At 36.4% G+C, this 16,940-nt stretch overlaps 2 protein-coding genes across 2 annotated transcripts in view; both read left to right on the top strand.

Moving 5' to 3' along the window:
* Positions 1 to 117: 117 nt before the first annotated feature.
* Positions 118 to 8,873, top strand: qpct (glutaminyl-peptide cyclotransferase). The gene is made up of 7 exons (XM_055172487.2): positions 118 to 289; positions 3,756 to 3,902; positions 3,979 to 4,260; positions 4,770 to 4,937; positions 6,742 to 6,841; positions 7,125 to 7,241; positions 7,740 to 8,873. The coding sequence occupies exons 1-7, from the start codon at positions 125 to 127 to the stop codon at positions 7,913 to 7,915; spliced, it is 1,155 nt and encodes a 384-aa protein (XP_055028462.1). The 5' UTR covers positions 118 to 124; the 3' UTR covers positions 7,916 to 8,873.
* Positions 8,874 to 11,655: 2,782 nt separating this feature from the next.
* The window catches only part of LOC129417465 (connector enhancer of kinase suppressor of ras 3), a 49,015-nt gene continuing 43,730 nt past the window's right edge, over positions 11,656 to 16,940 (top strand). The window contains 1 exon segment of the mRNA XM_055172157.2: positions 11,656 to 12,157. Within this exon segment, the coding sequence (XP_055028132.2) occupies positions 12,106 to 12,157 (52 nt within the window). The 5' untranslated portion in view covers positions 11,656 to 12,105.

Raw genomic sequence — 16,940 nt, 5'->3', positions numbered from 1 at the left:
CAGGATAAAAGGATAAACAAATCACTCTTACTTACCAATGTTTTAAGCATACGTCATAGAGCGGGATTAATATTCATGAGACCTGCCTTCGCTATAGTATGATTCGTAGGTTATCCTCTCTCACATGATCCGTGGTGCCTCGAGGCTGGGAGGTCGCGCTGGCAGTACGCTATATACAGTTTTTAAACAGGAGGAGATGGCCGCGTTCACGAGTGCGCGTCTTCTGTCGGTCATCAGCATCCTGACAACGCTGACGCGCTGCGACACTGATCTGTGGCGGCAGGATAAGGTATCAACCTTTATACAACTAATGCTTTTATTTGTGCTATTTTAATCTGTCCATTTATGAGGGCTTTTATATAAAATCACAGCTTCTAAACCATGCACTGAATCTATAAACCTAAAAACAGGTACAATGTTTAATCTGTTTCAAGTAGATCTTTTTCTGACTTCATTGACGAACCTATCCAATATAATGATTTTAATTCCTCACTTTTGTTCAATTTTATTCATTTTTTTATTTGATGGGAATGTTCTTTTTAATTTTAACAATCTAGTAAATGTTTAATTGTATAAATTGACCAATGAGAAGGAGATTTGCTCTTTGACTTTGCAGATGTTTTGGTTACTTGCATCTTAAGCTCCAGTTCATGTTGCTCAGCCATCTCTCATTGTCTTGTTGCTATGGCAGCAGGTTCCCATCATTGATCGACTAGTATCTTGATATTTATAGATTCACAAACTATATGAAACAGCTGATTTAATCTGCTAGATGTTTTATCAACATTCACTACAAGGACCTTGACACAATGACAATCAATAGTCACATCAGAAGAAAACCTGGACTTTGAGATCAAACAAAAACAGCCGTCAGAGGTTGTCATGATTCATGTGGGTTCATTTGGTTAGGGCTGAATTTGTTTAGCAGTTTTAAAATGGTTTCCTGCTCAGTTTTCACTGAACAAAATATAATCAACAGCCTTTCATACAGCAGCATCATATCTTTTGTGAATGTTTTTTCTCTCCTTTCAGAAACATTTTGTTGCCCTGTACGGTTTAGTTTGAACGCATAATTATCTTCCAGATGTATGCACTGTGTTATTTCTTCCTGCAAACAAGCGTTGACTTGTTCAGCTGGAACATTAAAGTTAAGCAAGAGTGTAATTACCATATGTTTACGTGACTATAATAGGAGTCACTGAATTTGTCCTTGGCTTACCATGTAACTTAAAGGTGCCGTAGAATGTAAAACTGTATTTACATCGGCATAGATGAATAATACGAGTTCTGTACATGGAAATGACATTTCGGGAGCCTTAAACACGATTTTTTCCTCCTTCATATGTAAACCTTGTGCATGCAAAAGACCGCTGGAAAACAAACCAATCTCAACATAACACCAACTGTGACAACAACAACAGTCTTCTTTTTCCAGATGACGTTACAGTCATGATGTACAATTTATTACAATGTTGTTACAATGCAAAGTTGTGACTGCTTAGTTAGAGCTATATGCTAGTTAATGCTTTATGCCAGCATTTAGGCTGAAGTTCTACTATTGACGTTATAGTTACGTTTTGCAGATCCATACTGAAAAAACACAAACTTACCACTCAGAAATGTTCATTAGCAATCTCCAAGCAATTGATTATTCCTCAAAATCTGTCTCTTCATCTGATACAGACTCAAACATAAAATTTGTTTACACACACACACAGAGCTACTAAAGGAGCTGCTCTGAGAAACAGCCAATCAGAGCAGAGCTCAACATTATTATTCATGACCTTTCTGAATAAGGTGATAGTAGACATTTCATTATAAAGGCAAATAGTTGTAAATGGACATGTAAAAATGTCTCTAGATGTTTTTTGCCCTTAATAAAGCCACATACCTTCTATGTAGATATCAGAGAACAATTTAACAGATTATATCAATGCATTCTTTGGCACCTTTAAGGATTTCTTTATTGATTTTGTGAAAATCTAGATTGACTGTTTTCTACATAAAATCATCCCACAAAATGTAAAAAACATTCTTTGAAAATATAACCTTGATATCTTTAATATTGACTAAGTGAGATTATGTCTAAGATTAAAACCAATGACTGAATCAAACTTTGATGCTCATAATCTCATCATTACATTATCCCCTGATTTCACAGACAAGGCTTAAGGCTATCCTAGACTAAAACACATGTTTGAGCTGTCTTAACTGAAAATAACTTGCACTGACTGACAGATAAAATACGTGACAGATAAAATATGCCAGTGTCATTGATTTGTCTCAAAAACAGACCAGTAACATACTTTTTTAAGGCATGTTTCTAAAAGATGCTTAAACATCTTAATTTAACTAAAGGCTTAGTCCTGCCTTTAGCTAAGCCTTGTCTGTGAAACCAGGCCTATGAGACTTTAGTCTGGATATCACAGACAACGTCACATTTTTAGTAAAAGCCGATCTATATGATTAATTTAGAGCAAAGAACATAACATACTGCAAAATTATCATTAACGTCAATTGTTGCATGACAAAATGAAGATAAAATACTTTAATATGGATTCCTAGTCGATTGACAACACTGATTTTTGCATGCATTCTATTTGGTAAAACACCGAGCAACAGGGCACAGGAATCAACAAAAGGTTAAGCAGTAAAGTATAAATGTTTTGGTCATATGGATGTCTTGAAAGTCATGGAGGGTTAGTGGGGAGCGATAAACCGATAGGTATGATAAACCATTAGAAATTTGTCAACAGGTAGTGATTTTGGACTATCGTCTCTATCGAGGTTACACGCCCACGTCATGTTGCTAAGATTTTGGTCATATCGCCCACCCCGACAGAGGGTTATTGCTTTAAAGGGATAGTTCACCTTAAAATGAAAATTCAAAATTTTCTCACTGTCAAGTTGTTAAATTTCTTTGTTCTGACTAAACCGATCATGAGCCTTCCATAGTAGAAAAAAAGAATACTATGAAAGTGAATGAGTCTCATAAACGCTTTGGTTACAAACATTCCTCAAAATATCTTCCTCTGTTTCATCAAAACAAAGAAATTTATACGGGTTTGTAACAACGTGAGTGTGAATAAATGATGACAGAATTTTCATTTTTGGGTGAACTATCCCTTTAAGATAAAATGAAAATTCTACTAGCGATACAGCAGATAGCACCTCTTTACCAAGTAAAAAAAAATCATTTAGGAGGGTCACACAAGCTGGTGACATTTATCAATGTTCAATTTAAATATGCAAACGCAAATTAGTGTAAGTTATGGTGGAGATGATAGAAAACACTTAATTTCTAAGCTGTCCTTTACAAAATTAACTATGAAAAACTATTTTAAAAAATCAGCATGAAGTTAAAAACAACTTGGATTTACAAGTCAATTCAACCTACTTTTTTAAGTTTTGGCTGTGAACTTATAAAATCAAGTTGAACGTAACATATGTGTAGATTTGACAAAAATGCTGCATATTTTTTTACAGTGCAAAGTTTTTTAATGTATTGATTACCATTTGCAAAACCATGGATTTACTACAGTAACCATATATATTTTTAACTGTAGTAAAATCAGGGTTAATTTTCATAATGTGTTCCTCACACAAAGAGGCAAGATTGCCGTCTAAAAGACTGCACATGAATGCAACAACATCACAAAGATTGTGAACGTGGAGACAAAACATGAGCTCAGATGGAGAATGTTAATGAGCAGGATCAGTAAAACCTCACGTTGGCATATTTTCTCTCTCTCCAGCTAAAACATGCAGCGACCACATTGAGCTCCAGTGAACTGAGCAGTGTTGTAGCTCGTACGGATCTCGACCGGATGTGGCAGAAAGACCTGAAGTCCATGCTTGTTGTGCGCTACCCAGGCTCACCGGGAAGCCAAGACGTTCAGCAGGTCGGTGTGCGTGTGACAAAGAGCTAATATTTATAACTTGATCATCTTTAATATCTAAGTCTCTCTTTGTCTCCAGCATATTAAGTCGACTCTTGGCTCACTGAAGGCAGGATGGGAAGTGACTGAAGATTCTTTCTACGCTCATACTCCTTACGGCCAGCTTCCCTTTACCAACATCATTGCTACTCTCAACCCGGCTGCAAAGCGTCAGTTAGTGTTTGCTTGCCACTTTGACTCGAAATACTACCCTCCGCAGTGGGACGGGCGCGAGTTTCTGGGGGCCACAGACTCTGCCGTGCCCTGCTCTATGATCCTAGAACTGGCAAGAGCCCAAGATGATGAGCTGAAAGCTATAAAGGTGTGGAAACACAGAAATTACACAGATACATGCTGTACACTATAGTTTTACATTTACAGAATTTATAATGAGAGGAGTTTGATAGCTGGCATAACAAAATCTGTATGGTGTGGTGCCATAATGGTTGTCCATGCATTGCTATGTGGTTGCTAAGACATTTTAAGTAGTTGTTAGCATGTTGCAATGTGTTCTTAAGACAAAGTAAAATAGTTTTAACCCTGGAGAACCCACGGGTCAAATTTGGCCAATGTTAATTGCTGCTAATAAAAGGGTTCTTGGGTTCTCCAGGGTTAAAGTTATATCTATTAAACGAGTTATCCAGGAAAGAAAGCCATCCAGCAAACTTTATTTTAATTAACTACATTTTATCATTCATCAAAAATTGTTTGTGGCATTATCATTAGAGTTGTTTGATATCTTTATATTTGTTCCATCAAACATTATTTGTGCTGCATTATATACTATCACCAATAGATGTCAGTATATGTACGTGTTGATGTTTTTGGCAGGATTCTGGTACAGATGTGTCCCTACAGCTGTTGTTCTTTGATGGAGAGGAGGCGCTCTATCAGTGGACCTCCGAAGACTCTCTGTATGGTTCACGGCACCTGGCCCACAAAATGGCGACAACACCGCACCCGGCCGGGTCCACCAGCACCAACCAGCTGGATGGCATTGTATGGTTCCCTCACAAAAACTGCTTGAAAATACCTAGTTTACATACAGTAGAAATCGACCCTATTGTATCATTCAGTAAATATCGAAAGAGTGCTTTTACTCATTATTTTACTTTTATCTTGCTTCAACCACTGTCCAGTGTAATGAAAGAAGAAAATTTAAATGCAACTAATTTTGTAAATGGAACAAATGCGACCCTGGACCACAAACCAGTCATAAGTCTCACTGGTATATTTGTCGCAATAGCCAAAAATACATTGTATGGGTCAAAATTATTGATGTTTTTTTTTCGGTTGCCAAAAAAGATTAAAGTAAAGATCATGTTCCATGAAGATATTTTGTACATTTTCTACCATAAATATATCATGTATATGCACATATGTATTGCTATGGACTTTATTTGGACAACTTTAAAGGTGATTTTCTCAATATTTAGATTAGGGATGCATATCAATTAATCGCGATTAATCTATAGCAGAATAAAAGTTTTTGTTTACATCATATATGTGTGTGAACTGTGTATAATAATTATGTATATATAAATATGCACACATGCATGTATAATTTTAAGAAAAAAATATATTTATATATTAAGTATTTATATTTATATATAATATAAATTATACATAAATATACAAATGTATATACACATGTAAACATTGCTTAAATATATACATGCATGTGTGTGCATTTAACTATACAAAGTTATTATACACAGTACACACACATATATGATGTAAACAAAAACTTTTATTCTGCTATAGATTAATCACGATTAATTGATATGCATCCCTAATTTAGATTTTTTTTTACCTTCAGATTCCAGATTTTTAAATAGTTGTATCTCAAGCAAAATATTGTCCTATCCTAACAAACCATGCAAACCATTGAAAGCATATTTTAATTTTAAAAAAAAAATTGTACCCTTATGACTGATTTTGTGGTCCAGGGTCACATATTTAGGGGTGGTTTCCCGGAGAGGGATTATTTTAAGCCAGGACTAGGCCTTAGTTTAATTAGGAAAATAACTAGTTTTAACAAACAAGCCTTATCAAAAACATTACATGCATTTTGAGGCAAAACAAAGGGCACTGGTGTATTTTAAGATATGTCAGTGCAAGTTGTTTTCAGTTTGGAAAGCTCTTACATTTATTTTAGTGTAGGACTAGTTTAATCCCTGTCCGGGAAACCGCCCCATAATGTTTATCATGGCAGGAGAATTTAAATACAAATTATATGCAAATCAGCATTTGCATGCATGCAGATTGGAAATCACAGATAGTGAGATCATGAGATTATGTGTAAAAGCAGCATTACATCAGTGGCGGCTTGTGACTGCTCATCTGAGGGGCGCAAATTCAAAATATGTGTTGTGTGTTGCTTGTGATTTCAAAAAATGTGTTTGTTGCGTCATGTGAACCATGTGCGTCGCGTGTTTTGTCAAAATAAGTGCCTGCTGCACACGCGTCAAAATCGTTTATGATAAAAGAGACGCTCACGTTCACAAAATACACGCAAGACACTCCTTTAACAGTAAACTCTGATTACGCATGAGATTATGCGAGTATCTGGCAAACACGAGCGTCTCTTTTATCATAAATCCTTTGGACGCGTCTGCAGCGGGCTCTTATTTTGACAAAACACTCGGCGCGCAGAACACATATTTTGAAATTATAAATCACACATGACGGGCTACATACATGTTGTGACGAACTTCGCATCGAGTGCCCTCGAAAAAAGAAGTCACCGGCCGCCACTGCATTACAAACAACAAAAGTAAAATATTGCTTTTTAACCCCTCAGGATCTGTTTGTGTTATTGGACTTGATTGGAGGTCCTGATCCACGCTTTGGTAACCAGTTCTCCAGTACAACGCGGTGGCTTTCCAGACTACAAAATATTGGTTAGCATTTTCCTGCTGTGTTTTTACATCTACTCGTTCCATTTACTCTTTCTGACTAATTTAGTTGAGTTCGGCTTCGAGGAACGTAAAACAAAAGTCATACAGGGTTGAAACTACTCCTAACAATAATTTTTTATTTAACCAAGTAAAATATACTTGAGAATCCTGGGTTGGCTGAAGGACACATGTGAAGCGTTGGCTACTTCTTACACAGGTTAAAACAAACTGAATAAACTAATGTTTAAATAAAAAACACCTATATATCTTCTTTACTGTACTGTAGAGCGACGACTACATAGACTTGGTCTCCTAGAGGATCACCCTAATGAGATTCAGTACTTCTGGCCCAACTTACATGTGGGTCTAATTCAGGATGACCACATACCCTTTGTCAACCGAGGTAAGAGACGTATTCTGAGATTTAAAGGGGACATTTCACAAGACTTCTTAAATTATTTTTCAAATACATCTTTGGTGTCCCCAGAGTACGTATGTGAAGTTTAAGCTCAAAATAATCCACAGATTATTTATTATGTCATGTAAAAATTGACACTTTGTAGGTGTGAGCAAAAGTGATTGCCGTTTTTGGGTGTGTCCTTTAAAATGCAAATGAGCTGATCTCTGCACTAATGGCAGTGCCGTGGTTGCATAGTGCAGATTAAGGGCCCTTTCTGACATCACAAGGGGAGCCAAATTTCAATTACTTATTTTTTCACACGCTTGCAGGGAATGGTTAACCAAAACAAAAGTTACTGGGTTGATCTTTTTCTCACATTTTCTAGGTTGATAAAAGCACTGGGGACCCAATTAATTCAGAAAATTTATTTACATGATATGTCCCCTTTAAAAAGCATTTAAAATATTCATCTTAGGCCTTTGCGTTTCTCTGTTCTAACAGGGGTCCGAATTCTCCACCTCATTACGACTCCCTTTCCTGCGGTGTGGCACACCTTCGATGACAACGAGGAGAATCTGGATCGTTCCTCCATCGGCAATCTCAGCAAGATCCTGCAGGTCTTTGTCCTCGAGTACCTGAACAAGAAAAGCCAGAACCCCGTCCCTGAAGGCTCCTAATGTTTTTGCCAAAAAACCTACCTGATCTAAAGAGTTATTTTATTGAAAAGCACAGTCGGTACTAGTTTCACTTCCAGGATTTTTTACAGCATTTGTGTCTTGCATTTTTCGTATTTGTCGCTCAAAATACTTTGTGGGGTCACAAGATACTATTTCCCAGATGCACTTTAGCTATGCTGCACCTAAAAACTGCATATGTCTGTTGGACTGTTAAAATTCAGAAGACATATCAGTGGTCCAGGTGCAGGTCTAGTATACAGGGTATGCTGTCTGTTTGCTTTGTCCCTTGGCTTTTCCCCTTTTCAAATTTCTCAGAAGACCAGCAAACCAGTACACAAAAGGGTACAAAAGTTGTCACTGGGGCGGTACGCTTTCAAAAAGTACTTAAAGTGTTCATATTAGGACTTTTTTAAAGGGTACCGTACCTTTTTTCTGACAGTGTACAAAAATAAATGTTGGTACTTAATACATGTTAGTACTTTATAAGCCTTTTAGCCTGTAGCCTTTAAAACAATAAATTAAGTTTATTTAACTATGTTTAGGAGGAGCATGGTCATGTAATCCAACCAATCAGAGCAAAGAGGTCTCTGTCCTCGGCTGGTATATCTATCCCAGTTAAGGAGGGGGGAGTACTGTTGGTTCAGGCTAAATTTCGGAGCCCTCCCTTCGGACAACATGCCAAATATGCTTTATTGCATATTTAATTACATGTTAATGCGAACTCGTAAATTGAAACACTGTGTTTGGACTCTTGTTTTATTAGCCATCAAACACACTCTGTGATATGTTATTTTTTTATTATTCGGCTATCTGCCGCTATCATTGTGTGATCCATGTATCAGTGTATTTCTTAATGACTTCATCTGAATGCTTTTAATGTCGCATTAACTCTATTGTAATGCAAACAGCTATTAAACAGTCAACAAACTGGCATTTCCGCATTTATATAGCAAATTGAGTCTTTAGCTTGTTTGTCTTTATTTATTCAGTTTCCTATTCAAGCATTTAGGTACAGATATCTGTACATTTGGTACCAGTATGCACTCTTTGGTATCAATATCATACCTCTGAGGTACTATATGAACTCTTTAGGTGCAAAGTGACAGCTGGGGTAAATTTTTTTTTTTTTAATTCTCCAAGGGCAGAAATGTTTTTAACATTCACTTCAAGTTCTCACCCATAGGGCAGGAATACTGAGAATTATTTGGAATGTGTTAAAGGACATATGAGATCCACATGAAAGCGTCTATAAGTAGGAATCTCAGTTTATTTGTAAACTATGGCTGTCGTTCAGTTTAGCCTCCAGGCTCATGGGAATTGGGTGTTCCCAGACACGGGCACGGCATGATCGTGACACCAACATTCCCTGATTTATTGTAACCATAGGCCTACATGTTGTTTTCATGCAGTGGGCATAGCTGTAGTCTCTACTCACTTCAGCATCATTCAAATAACACTTATTTGGATAATGTACCACTAAATTTTAATTTCATTCTTAATAATGTTTTTTTATTAGTTTACAGCAGACGTATGCAACCCAAAAAACTCAAAACACATTAAAATGTTCAGTAAACAACATACAGACACTTTAATAAGAGACACATGAATGGTTGCACAAAGGCAGCACTGTTAATTAGATCCAGTCAACAGTTCGTCGGGTGCTTGTGAATTTTAACCAGCTAAACCCAGCTTAACCATCCTGGAAGCTTGGCCAAGCTGGTCGACTGGTCTTAGCTAGTTTAAGCTGGTCTTTCCAGCCAGGTCAAGTTGGTATTCCTGATGGGTCAGCTGGTCTTCCAGCCTGACCAGCTGAAAAGTGGCCCAAACTAGCTGGTTTAGCATGGTTAAGTTTTACATTTATTTAGGAATTCTGCTGTTTAACCTTAGGATGATGAATTTACACCTGTCCACCTCTTACAGTACCAAACTTTAACATGCATCTGTGTGTACACTGTACAGTTTATTGAGAAAGAGCACATATGGCAACATAACCAGAAGGGTAAAATTGTGTGTTTACATTTCATACTAATAAATCATCACTGTCGTCATCATCATTATCATCATCATCATCTTGGATAGGATTCCTGCATTGACGTTGTTCAGCACCAGTTACAGAGTACAGCCTCCACAGTCAACTAGTCTAGGTAGGCACCCTGCTGTTTTTCAATGCGTGCATATACTAGGCATTAGGGTAAGAGTGTGAGAGGACTGATTTCAAAATAAAGGCCTTCCAGCCAAACTTGGCTTCTCAGCCTGTCAAAAATAAATAAATTAAAAACAATTGGGCTTCTGCTACCCAGAACAATCTAGAAACTGCCTAGGAACCACCCTTAACCTCCTAGTAACTCAATCTAAGTGATAAACTGTATGACAGGCATCAAAACTCAAGCAATTAAAACTTTTTAAAGTTTTTGGCTAACATAAAGTTTGTCTTAACCGACTTATTTAATATAGTTAGGTGTGGATGCATTACTGTTTTTTTTTAATAAAACAGTTTCAGGATAAAACACAGCTATGACCGCTGCACCCATCAATACGTTAGCAAACATGTAAAAGACATTCTGTTGACAGCTGGTCAGGGAATGCTTTTAGTGATTACTTCATAATAATTTCATAATAATGTTTTTCCTTTAATATTTGTAATATTTGTATGTTGTTTTATAAAGCAATCCCATACGGCAAAAAAATGTTTTTAAATGTATTTCAAAAAATACAAAAATGGCCAGAAAATATATTTGCTGAAAAATATTTTGGAATAGGCCTATGTTTAAAACAATATATTTTTCATCAATATATTTTTGGCCATTTTTTGTATATATTGAAATATATTCACGTTGCATTGGAAGAAAATTTTTGTTACAAACCTTTAAACATAATAGGTTTGAAAAGGTACAATGTAACATATTTTCAACTTCTAAAATATACTTTATAAAATAAGATTGTATTTAGCATATAAAAAATATATTTTGGCCAATAATACATTTTTTTCCATATGGGATGTCAAATCAGAAATGTATTTGCTTGCCCTTGAAATACATTTTAAAATATATTTAGTTTTAACCTTCATATCAACATATATTTTCAAATTCAAACATACATTTAGCATATATTTAAAACATATTTTTGGCCAGAGAAAAGTTTTTTTTTTTTTGCTGTATGGAATAAGGTACTAAAGGCTTGTGCGACTAAATTATGGCTGAATGTGTTGCATTAACTTTGCCTTGCACCGTCACAACCATGACTTTATTCCACGATACAGCACTTACATGTTTTTGTTTTGAAATATTCTTTCGTCTGATGTATTTATTAAATATTTTGAAAATCTTGTGAGGCTTTTATTTTGAAATCAATTATTTCACTCTCTCACCGTAATGTCGCATGCGCGCGAACAGAAACAACTTTAGGGCATGCTGGTTTGACCGCAAACATGTATGTTTTACTTCTCAGTGAAAAAGCATGTCTTCAGTTACTTTCAACATAAACCCCGATCAAGCTTTTAATAACTTTAAAAATACAGAACTTTTGAATATAAATTTGATAGTAAAATTCACGTTCATGTCTTGACTGAACACTTGTTGCATTTTTAAATGGTGTTTATCTGTACAATGAATATCTAAAATACGTTTAATTTCGTATTAAATAAATATAAAATTAAATTTAAATAAATGTATTACATACATTTAAATTCCCTCACTTGCATAGTATCAGCTTTACGGGTGACTCATGTCGAACCTGTGTGCATGATCGGTGCGCGCATGCTCAGTATCAACAGCTTTTCAGGTCTCACACTTCAGTGAACTGTTGGAGTAACTACAGTAGAGCGCTGCTTAGAAGAGGTAGGGTTATATACATGTTATATACTTTGGGATATTGGCCGTTTCGATTCAAAGTTATTCTCGAGTACGTTTGAAAGAGAGTAATTTATGGATATTTACTGACTCGTGACGCAAACTGATTTAAACGATTCAGTCCGATTTGGTGTACTGGTTCGACCTGTAAAAGAACCGGTTCAAAAAAACGATTCTTTCACGAAACGGACATCACATAATATACAGTAGCTGCTCGTGTCGCTAGGCTTTAATTCTGGATTTACAGAGGACGGGATGAAACAACCATCACATTTTGCACATAAATGCTGATGCTCCATACTTTAACATCCAGCATTTAAAAACTCCGGACTGTTTAAAGCTATGGACCCTGTAACGAGATGGACACCAAAGCAGGTTGTTGACTGGATGAAAGGTGAGCTTGCTGTAAAATATTTTATTTCATGCATGATATGTGTCTTAATGTAAACAGCAATGCATTGTCTCTCTATAGAAAGCTGCGCAGATGTGTTTACTTGAACTTTAGATGAAACGACAACGAGTGTGTCATCACAGGTCTAACTTGTTTATATTAACAAGTCTCGTGGTGGGTTAAAAGAAAGACAATAACGAAAAACATCTAACAAAACACTTTGCGCGTCTTTCAGTGAGATACGCTAGAAATGCACGCTTATGAAAATGAACAATGGTTTTACAGTAACGTTAGTAAAAGTGTAACGTTAGTATCCATGTTTTAACTATAGACACCTATGTGTGTGTTTATTTTCGTAAGGGTAGTTTGTTCCCACAGTTTTTGGGATTGTTGTCTATCATTTCAGTGTTGAATATAATAATTATATCTTGTCAAATGTGCATATGATTGATACGTAAAGAAATATCACTTCATGTGCAACTCGAATAAAAATTCGAATCAAATAATTTGCGCATGCGTGGGTGAGTCCAATTCGAATCGAAAATGTTGTGTGTGGGGTACGTTAAATAAATATCTGTTTACGCTATTAATATATGGATTGTATATTCTGGAGAGCAAATTGTTTAAAAATAGTTTGAATGAGATTATCGTGTACACTCCAAGTGTCACAACTCCATCAATTTTGTCGCTTTGGTGTTTTTCTCACTTTTGTTAGTTGATTTGGATAAAAATGTCTGCTAAATGCCTAAATGTAAATTTTAGTTTACCATAATAATTGCATGATAATTGATCAGATTTATATCTGATTTCCCCTGATTAAAGACACATTTTTATGACGATATCAGTGCACAACACGTATCATGGATTTAGTCTCCCTGGAATAACTAACCTGTGGTCGGTTGCATAAACAGATGGTAAGTTAAGACTGTGGCTGCGTCCGAAATCGTCTACTTACAGTAGGCGAGGCGAGTAGTATGTCCGAATTCATAGTATTTCAAGTAGACGAAAAGTACCCGAATGACCTACTACTTCTGGCAAGATGGTGAAGTATTTATTCGATGGACCCTTTACTATCCTGTGAGCCCCCAGGAGAGGAGTTATCCAGCGAAGAATAAGGAGATGCGTTGTTTTATAAAAAAAATCCAAAAGCGGTAACGCGGCTCTATTCAAATGCTTTATCAAATATATTAAACCCTGTCCCTTGTGGTTAAATTGCACTAGTTTAAAGGCTGAGTCCACGATGTTGGAAAGACAATGTTGATATTTGAAATCAACTAAACAAACACTCCCCTCCCCCAATAGAATCTGGACCTTCTGTTGATAGACCCGCCCCACACATACGCAACCCGGCAAGGATGTCGGTTAATAGACACGCTCCTTACTGCTGATTGGCTATAAGTGTGTTTTGGTAGTCGGCCCGTCTCCTTTTCCAAAGCGTTTTTCAAACATCGTGGACTCCGCCTTTAATGCCATTCCAGTTATTGACTAACTTGTTGTTATGATGACATATGTCACATGACGTATCAACATGGTGGATGTAGTACGTTAGAATTCATTCATACTACTCATATTCATACTATATAGAGGGTTTCATCGGACGCACGTGCTGTGATGCGATTACGCGTCTGGTCGGAACTTTACTTCCGGTTTCTGTTTGTTAATAGGGCTGTGTATCGCCAACAATTTCCCGATACGATACGTATCCCGATACAAAGGCCACGATACAATGCGCATCGCAATACAAGACTATTTTGAATTACTGTTCAGTAATTTAGTAACATTAATAGTGCCTTAGCCTAGGCATTATATAATATTTGTCTCTCATTTAATTATTTTATATCTATGAATATATGTATAAACATGCAGTCAGACTTCATACTTTTGAATAGAAATCAGATTATTAATGTGACAGCTATAGTTTGAAGTAGCGTTGTATACGTACACTTTTCACATGCAGCTCTTTGTTGTGTTTCTTCTCAAATGCGTTATACTGTTTTAGAAGAGAGTGTCTAACAAAGCCCTTTGCAGTAGTATAGGCTAAGATATCTGCGCTTTCATACTGAACTCATTTTAAATACGAACATGCGCGCGCACGAGAGAGAGAACGCGCCCGCGAGACGGACACGGAAAGTGAAAGTATACCCCACTACCTTTCACTCTACGCACTCCATGAGTCACATGCACCCATTCCATATTGATCACGGAGCAACAGCGATTCGTCACGCTACTTTCAAAAGTGCATCCGAATCGATACAGAAGGTGCTGTATCGATGCGCGCATCGTTAGGCGTTCGTGACAATGTATCGTCGTATCGATATTTTGAACACAGCACTATTTGTTAAATGGTCTGACTAGTTGCTTAACTAAACTTTTGAACAAATACCTTGTCGAAAATAACAAATGTTTTGGTTTCTTAGGTAATCTACATGTTGTTTCTTTTGCTTGTTATATAAATACACTACTTTAAAAGGACTTTGTTGTTATTTATTCTTAGTGGAGTTTACCAGAAGTTACGTGTTTTCCATGAGAACCGCTTGTTTATGTTGTAACTGCTGAAATCGTCTATAGTACCTACTGTTTTAACGGTAGGTGAGTAGGTTCATCTAATTCAGTACCTAGTGTCATAGTATGCGATTTCAGACACAGCCTGTGTCTTAACTATTCTAACCAGCTAGCAGTTAGTGCTAATCAGGCTTATTTAGGGGAAATATTGCATTCATAATCGCAGGCAATTAATCTGCGATTATAAATGCGATATTTCCCCTCTTGTCAGTGAACTCCATCTGAAAGCAGCGGCGATTTATTACTAATCAAGGAACCGGCTTTACTGACGAGATGCGCATGACAATCACATGCGATTTATCGTGCAGCCCTAGTATTAGTTTTTTTTTTTTCAGATTCAAGTTAGACAAATCTAACTTTTTGGGGAACTGACTTAAAATTACGACCAGTCTTGAAGAAAAATATTAGATGACTAACTTGCAAGACTAGACTTTGCAGTTTTTGCAACGGGCCACTGGCCTAAAAACTTTGCTTAGGGGCATGTGTGATAGTTAATTGATCAATCCCTAAAGGTTCAAAGCCAAAAATACCAGCTTAAATCTTTAACCACAATGCTACACCACCCTGAATTGCATTGGCAAAGATACTATATTGAGCTCAAACATTTTTAAACTGTACTACTACATTGAAAGGTAGTGCCAAAAAGTTGCTCCGTCACGATACCTGGACATAGCAATGTTTTGAAAGCGATTCACTGTTTACACCTTATAAGGGAATAGTGGCATCAAGTTGCGTATGCATATTAAACTGGGATAGGCGACAACATTGCAGGCTCTTAGTTTCATTTGAGGGACAGACAGGTGTCTTCTATTCTATATCAAACCTTCATAAGTGAATGAATAGTCATCACTGAGTATGTTTGTATGCACAAAAATACCAATAAATATGAAAAATCCAACATGATATCTCACAGGAGTTACTTCGTATATTATTCAAGGTGGCTAATTCGAATAAATTCACACGTAGTGAATCGTTCAGAAACGTACGTACGTTATTAGAAAAAACAAGAATAACAGTTGTTGTGTTTTGTTTGTTAGATCATCATTTGCTGCTTAAGTGCCTCTTTAAACTTCTGTAAATCTGCCATAAAACAGTTTTAACAGGAATTCCCCAATTGTTATTTGTCTTCAGGTGTTGTGTTATTGTCATTAAAACTATAGACCAGTGGGAAATATTGCTGGATTATTTTTGTAGCAGCAGGAAAAGATAATGAGGATTAAAGAGATTGAAGTTTCAGGGCTACAGAGCAAACTTTGGATTTTAAATGTGTTAAAGTTTTTAAATCATACTTTCGTGTGTTGTTCTTGTGTATTTGTCAACAATAAGATAATTATTGTAAAACAAGTTATTGTTAGTGGATTTCCAAAGCAAGCCGCATCTCGTGCAGTATTTGTTGTTAACAGTACATTGGATCAAATCCTGTCGTCATGATTTACATGGGTATGGCTCAAATTGTTGTTGTTCTTCTTGGGAAAGTGTATGACAACAGTTGCGTTTCACTTTGTCTCACTTTGTTTTTGTGGAGTCAATACAGGCATTGAGACAGTTTTACATGTCCATTTACAACCCTAGGATTTGCCTTTATAATAAAATGATCTATTATTACCTTATTTGAAAGGGTCATGAATAATAATGTTTCTCAAAGCAGCTCCTTCAGTAGCTCTTTGTGTAAACAGATCTTATGTTTGAGTCTGTATCAGATAAAGAGACAGATTTTGAGGAACCATCAATTGTTTGGAGATTGTTAATGGATGTTTCTGAGTGGTAAGTTTGGTTTTTTTTCAGTATGGACCTGCAAAACGTAACTGTTTCGTCAATAGTAGAACTTCAGCCTTAACGTTAGCATATAGCATTAACTAGCATATAGTGCTAACTCAGCAGTCACAACTTTGTTTTTAGCATTGTAACAACATTGTACTTAATTTAATGTTGGGGGCATACATCTCGACTAGGGATGCACGATATATCGGCCGACATATCGTTATCGGCCGATAACTGCTTATTTTTAATATTATCGGTTATCGGTCTGATAGCAAAATGAGGCCGATAAATGAAAGCCGATAAATGATGGATTATTTTGGTTTGTTGAACCACTTCACTTGCTTATTGCTGGCCATGTGAAGTTTTGATTGGTGCTTTCTGTGACATAGCATGAAGATGACACGTGTTGTGGGCTTAAGAAGAGTATGCTAGTCAAGCGCAAAGACAAGATGTCTGCGGTCTG

Source organism: Misgurnus anguillicaudatus, chromosome 7 (assembly GCF_027580225.2).
Source record: "Misgurnus anguillicaudatus chromosome 7, ASM2758022v2, whole genome shotgun sequence".
NCBI classification, from domain to species: Eukaryota; Metazoa; Chordata; class Actinopteri; order Cypriniformes; family Cobitidae; genus Misgurnus; species Misgurnus anguillicaudatus.
This window is presented reverse-complemented; position numbering and strand designations above follow the sequence as displayed.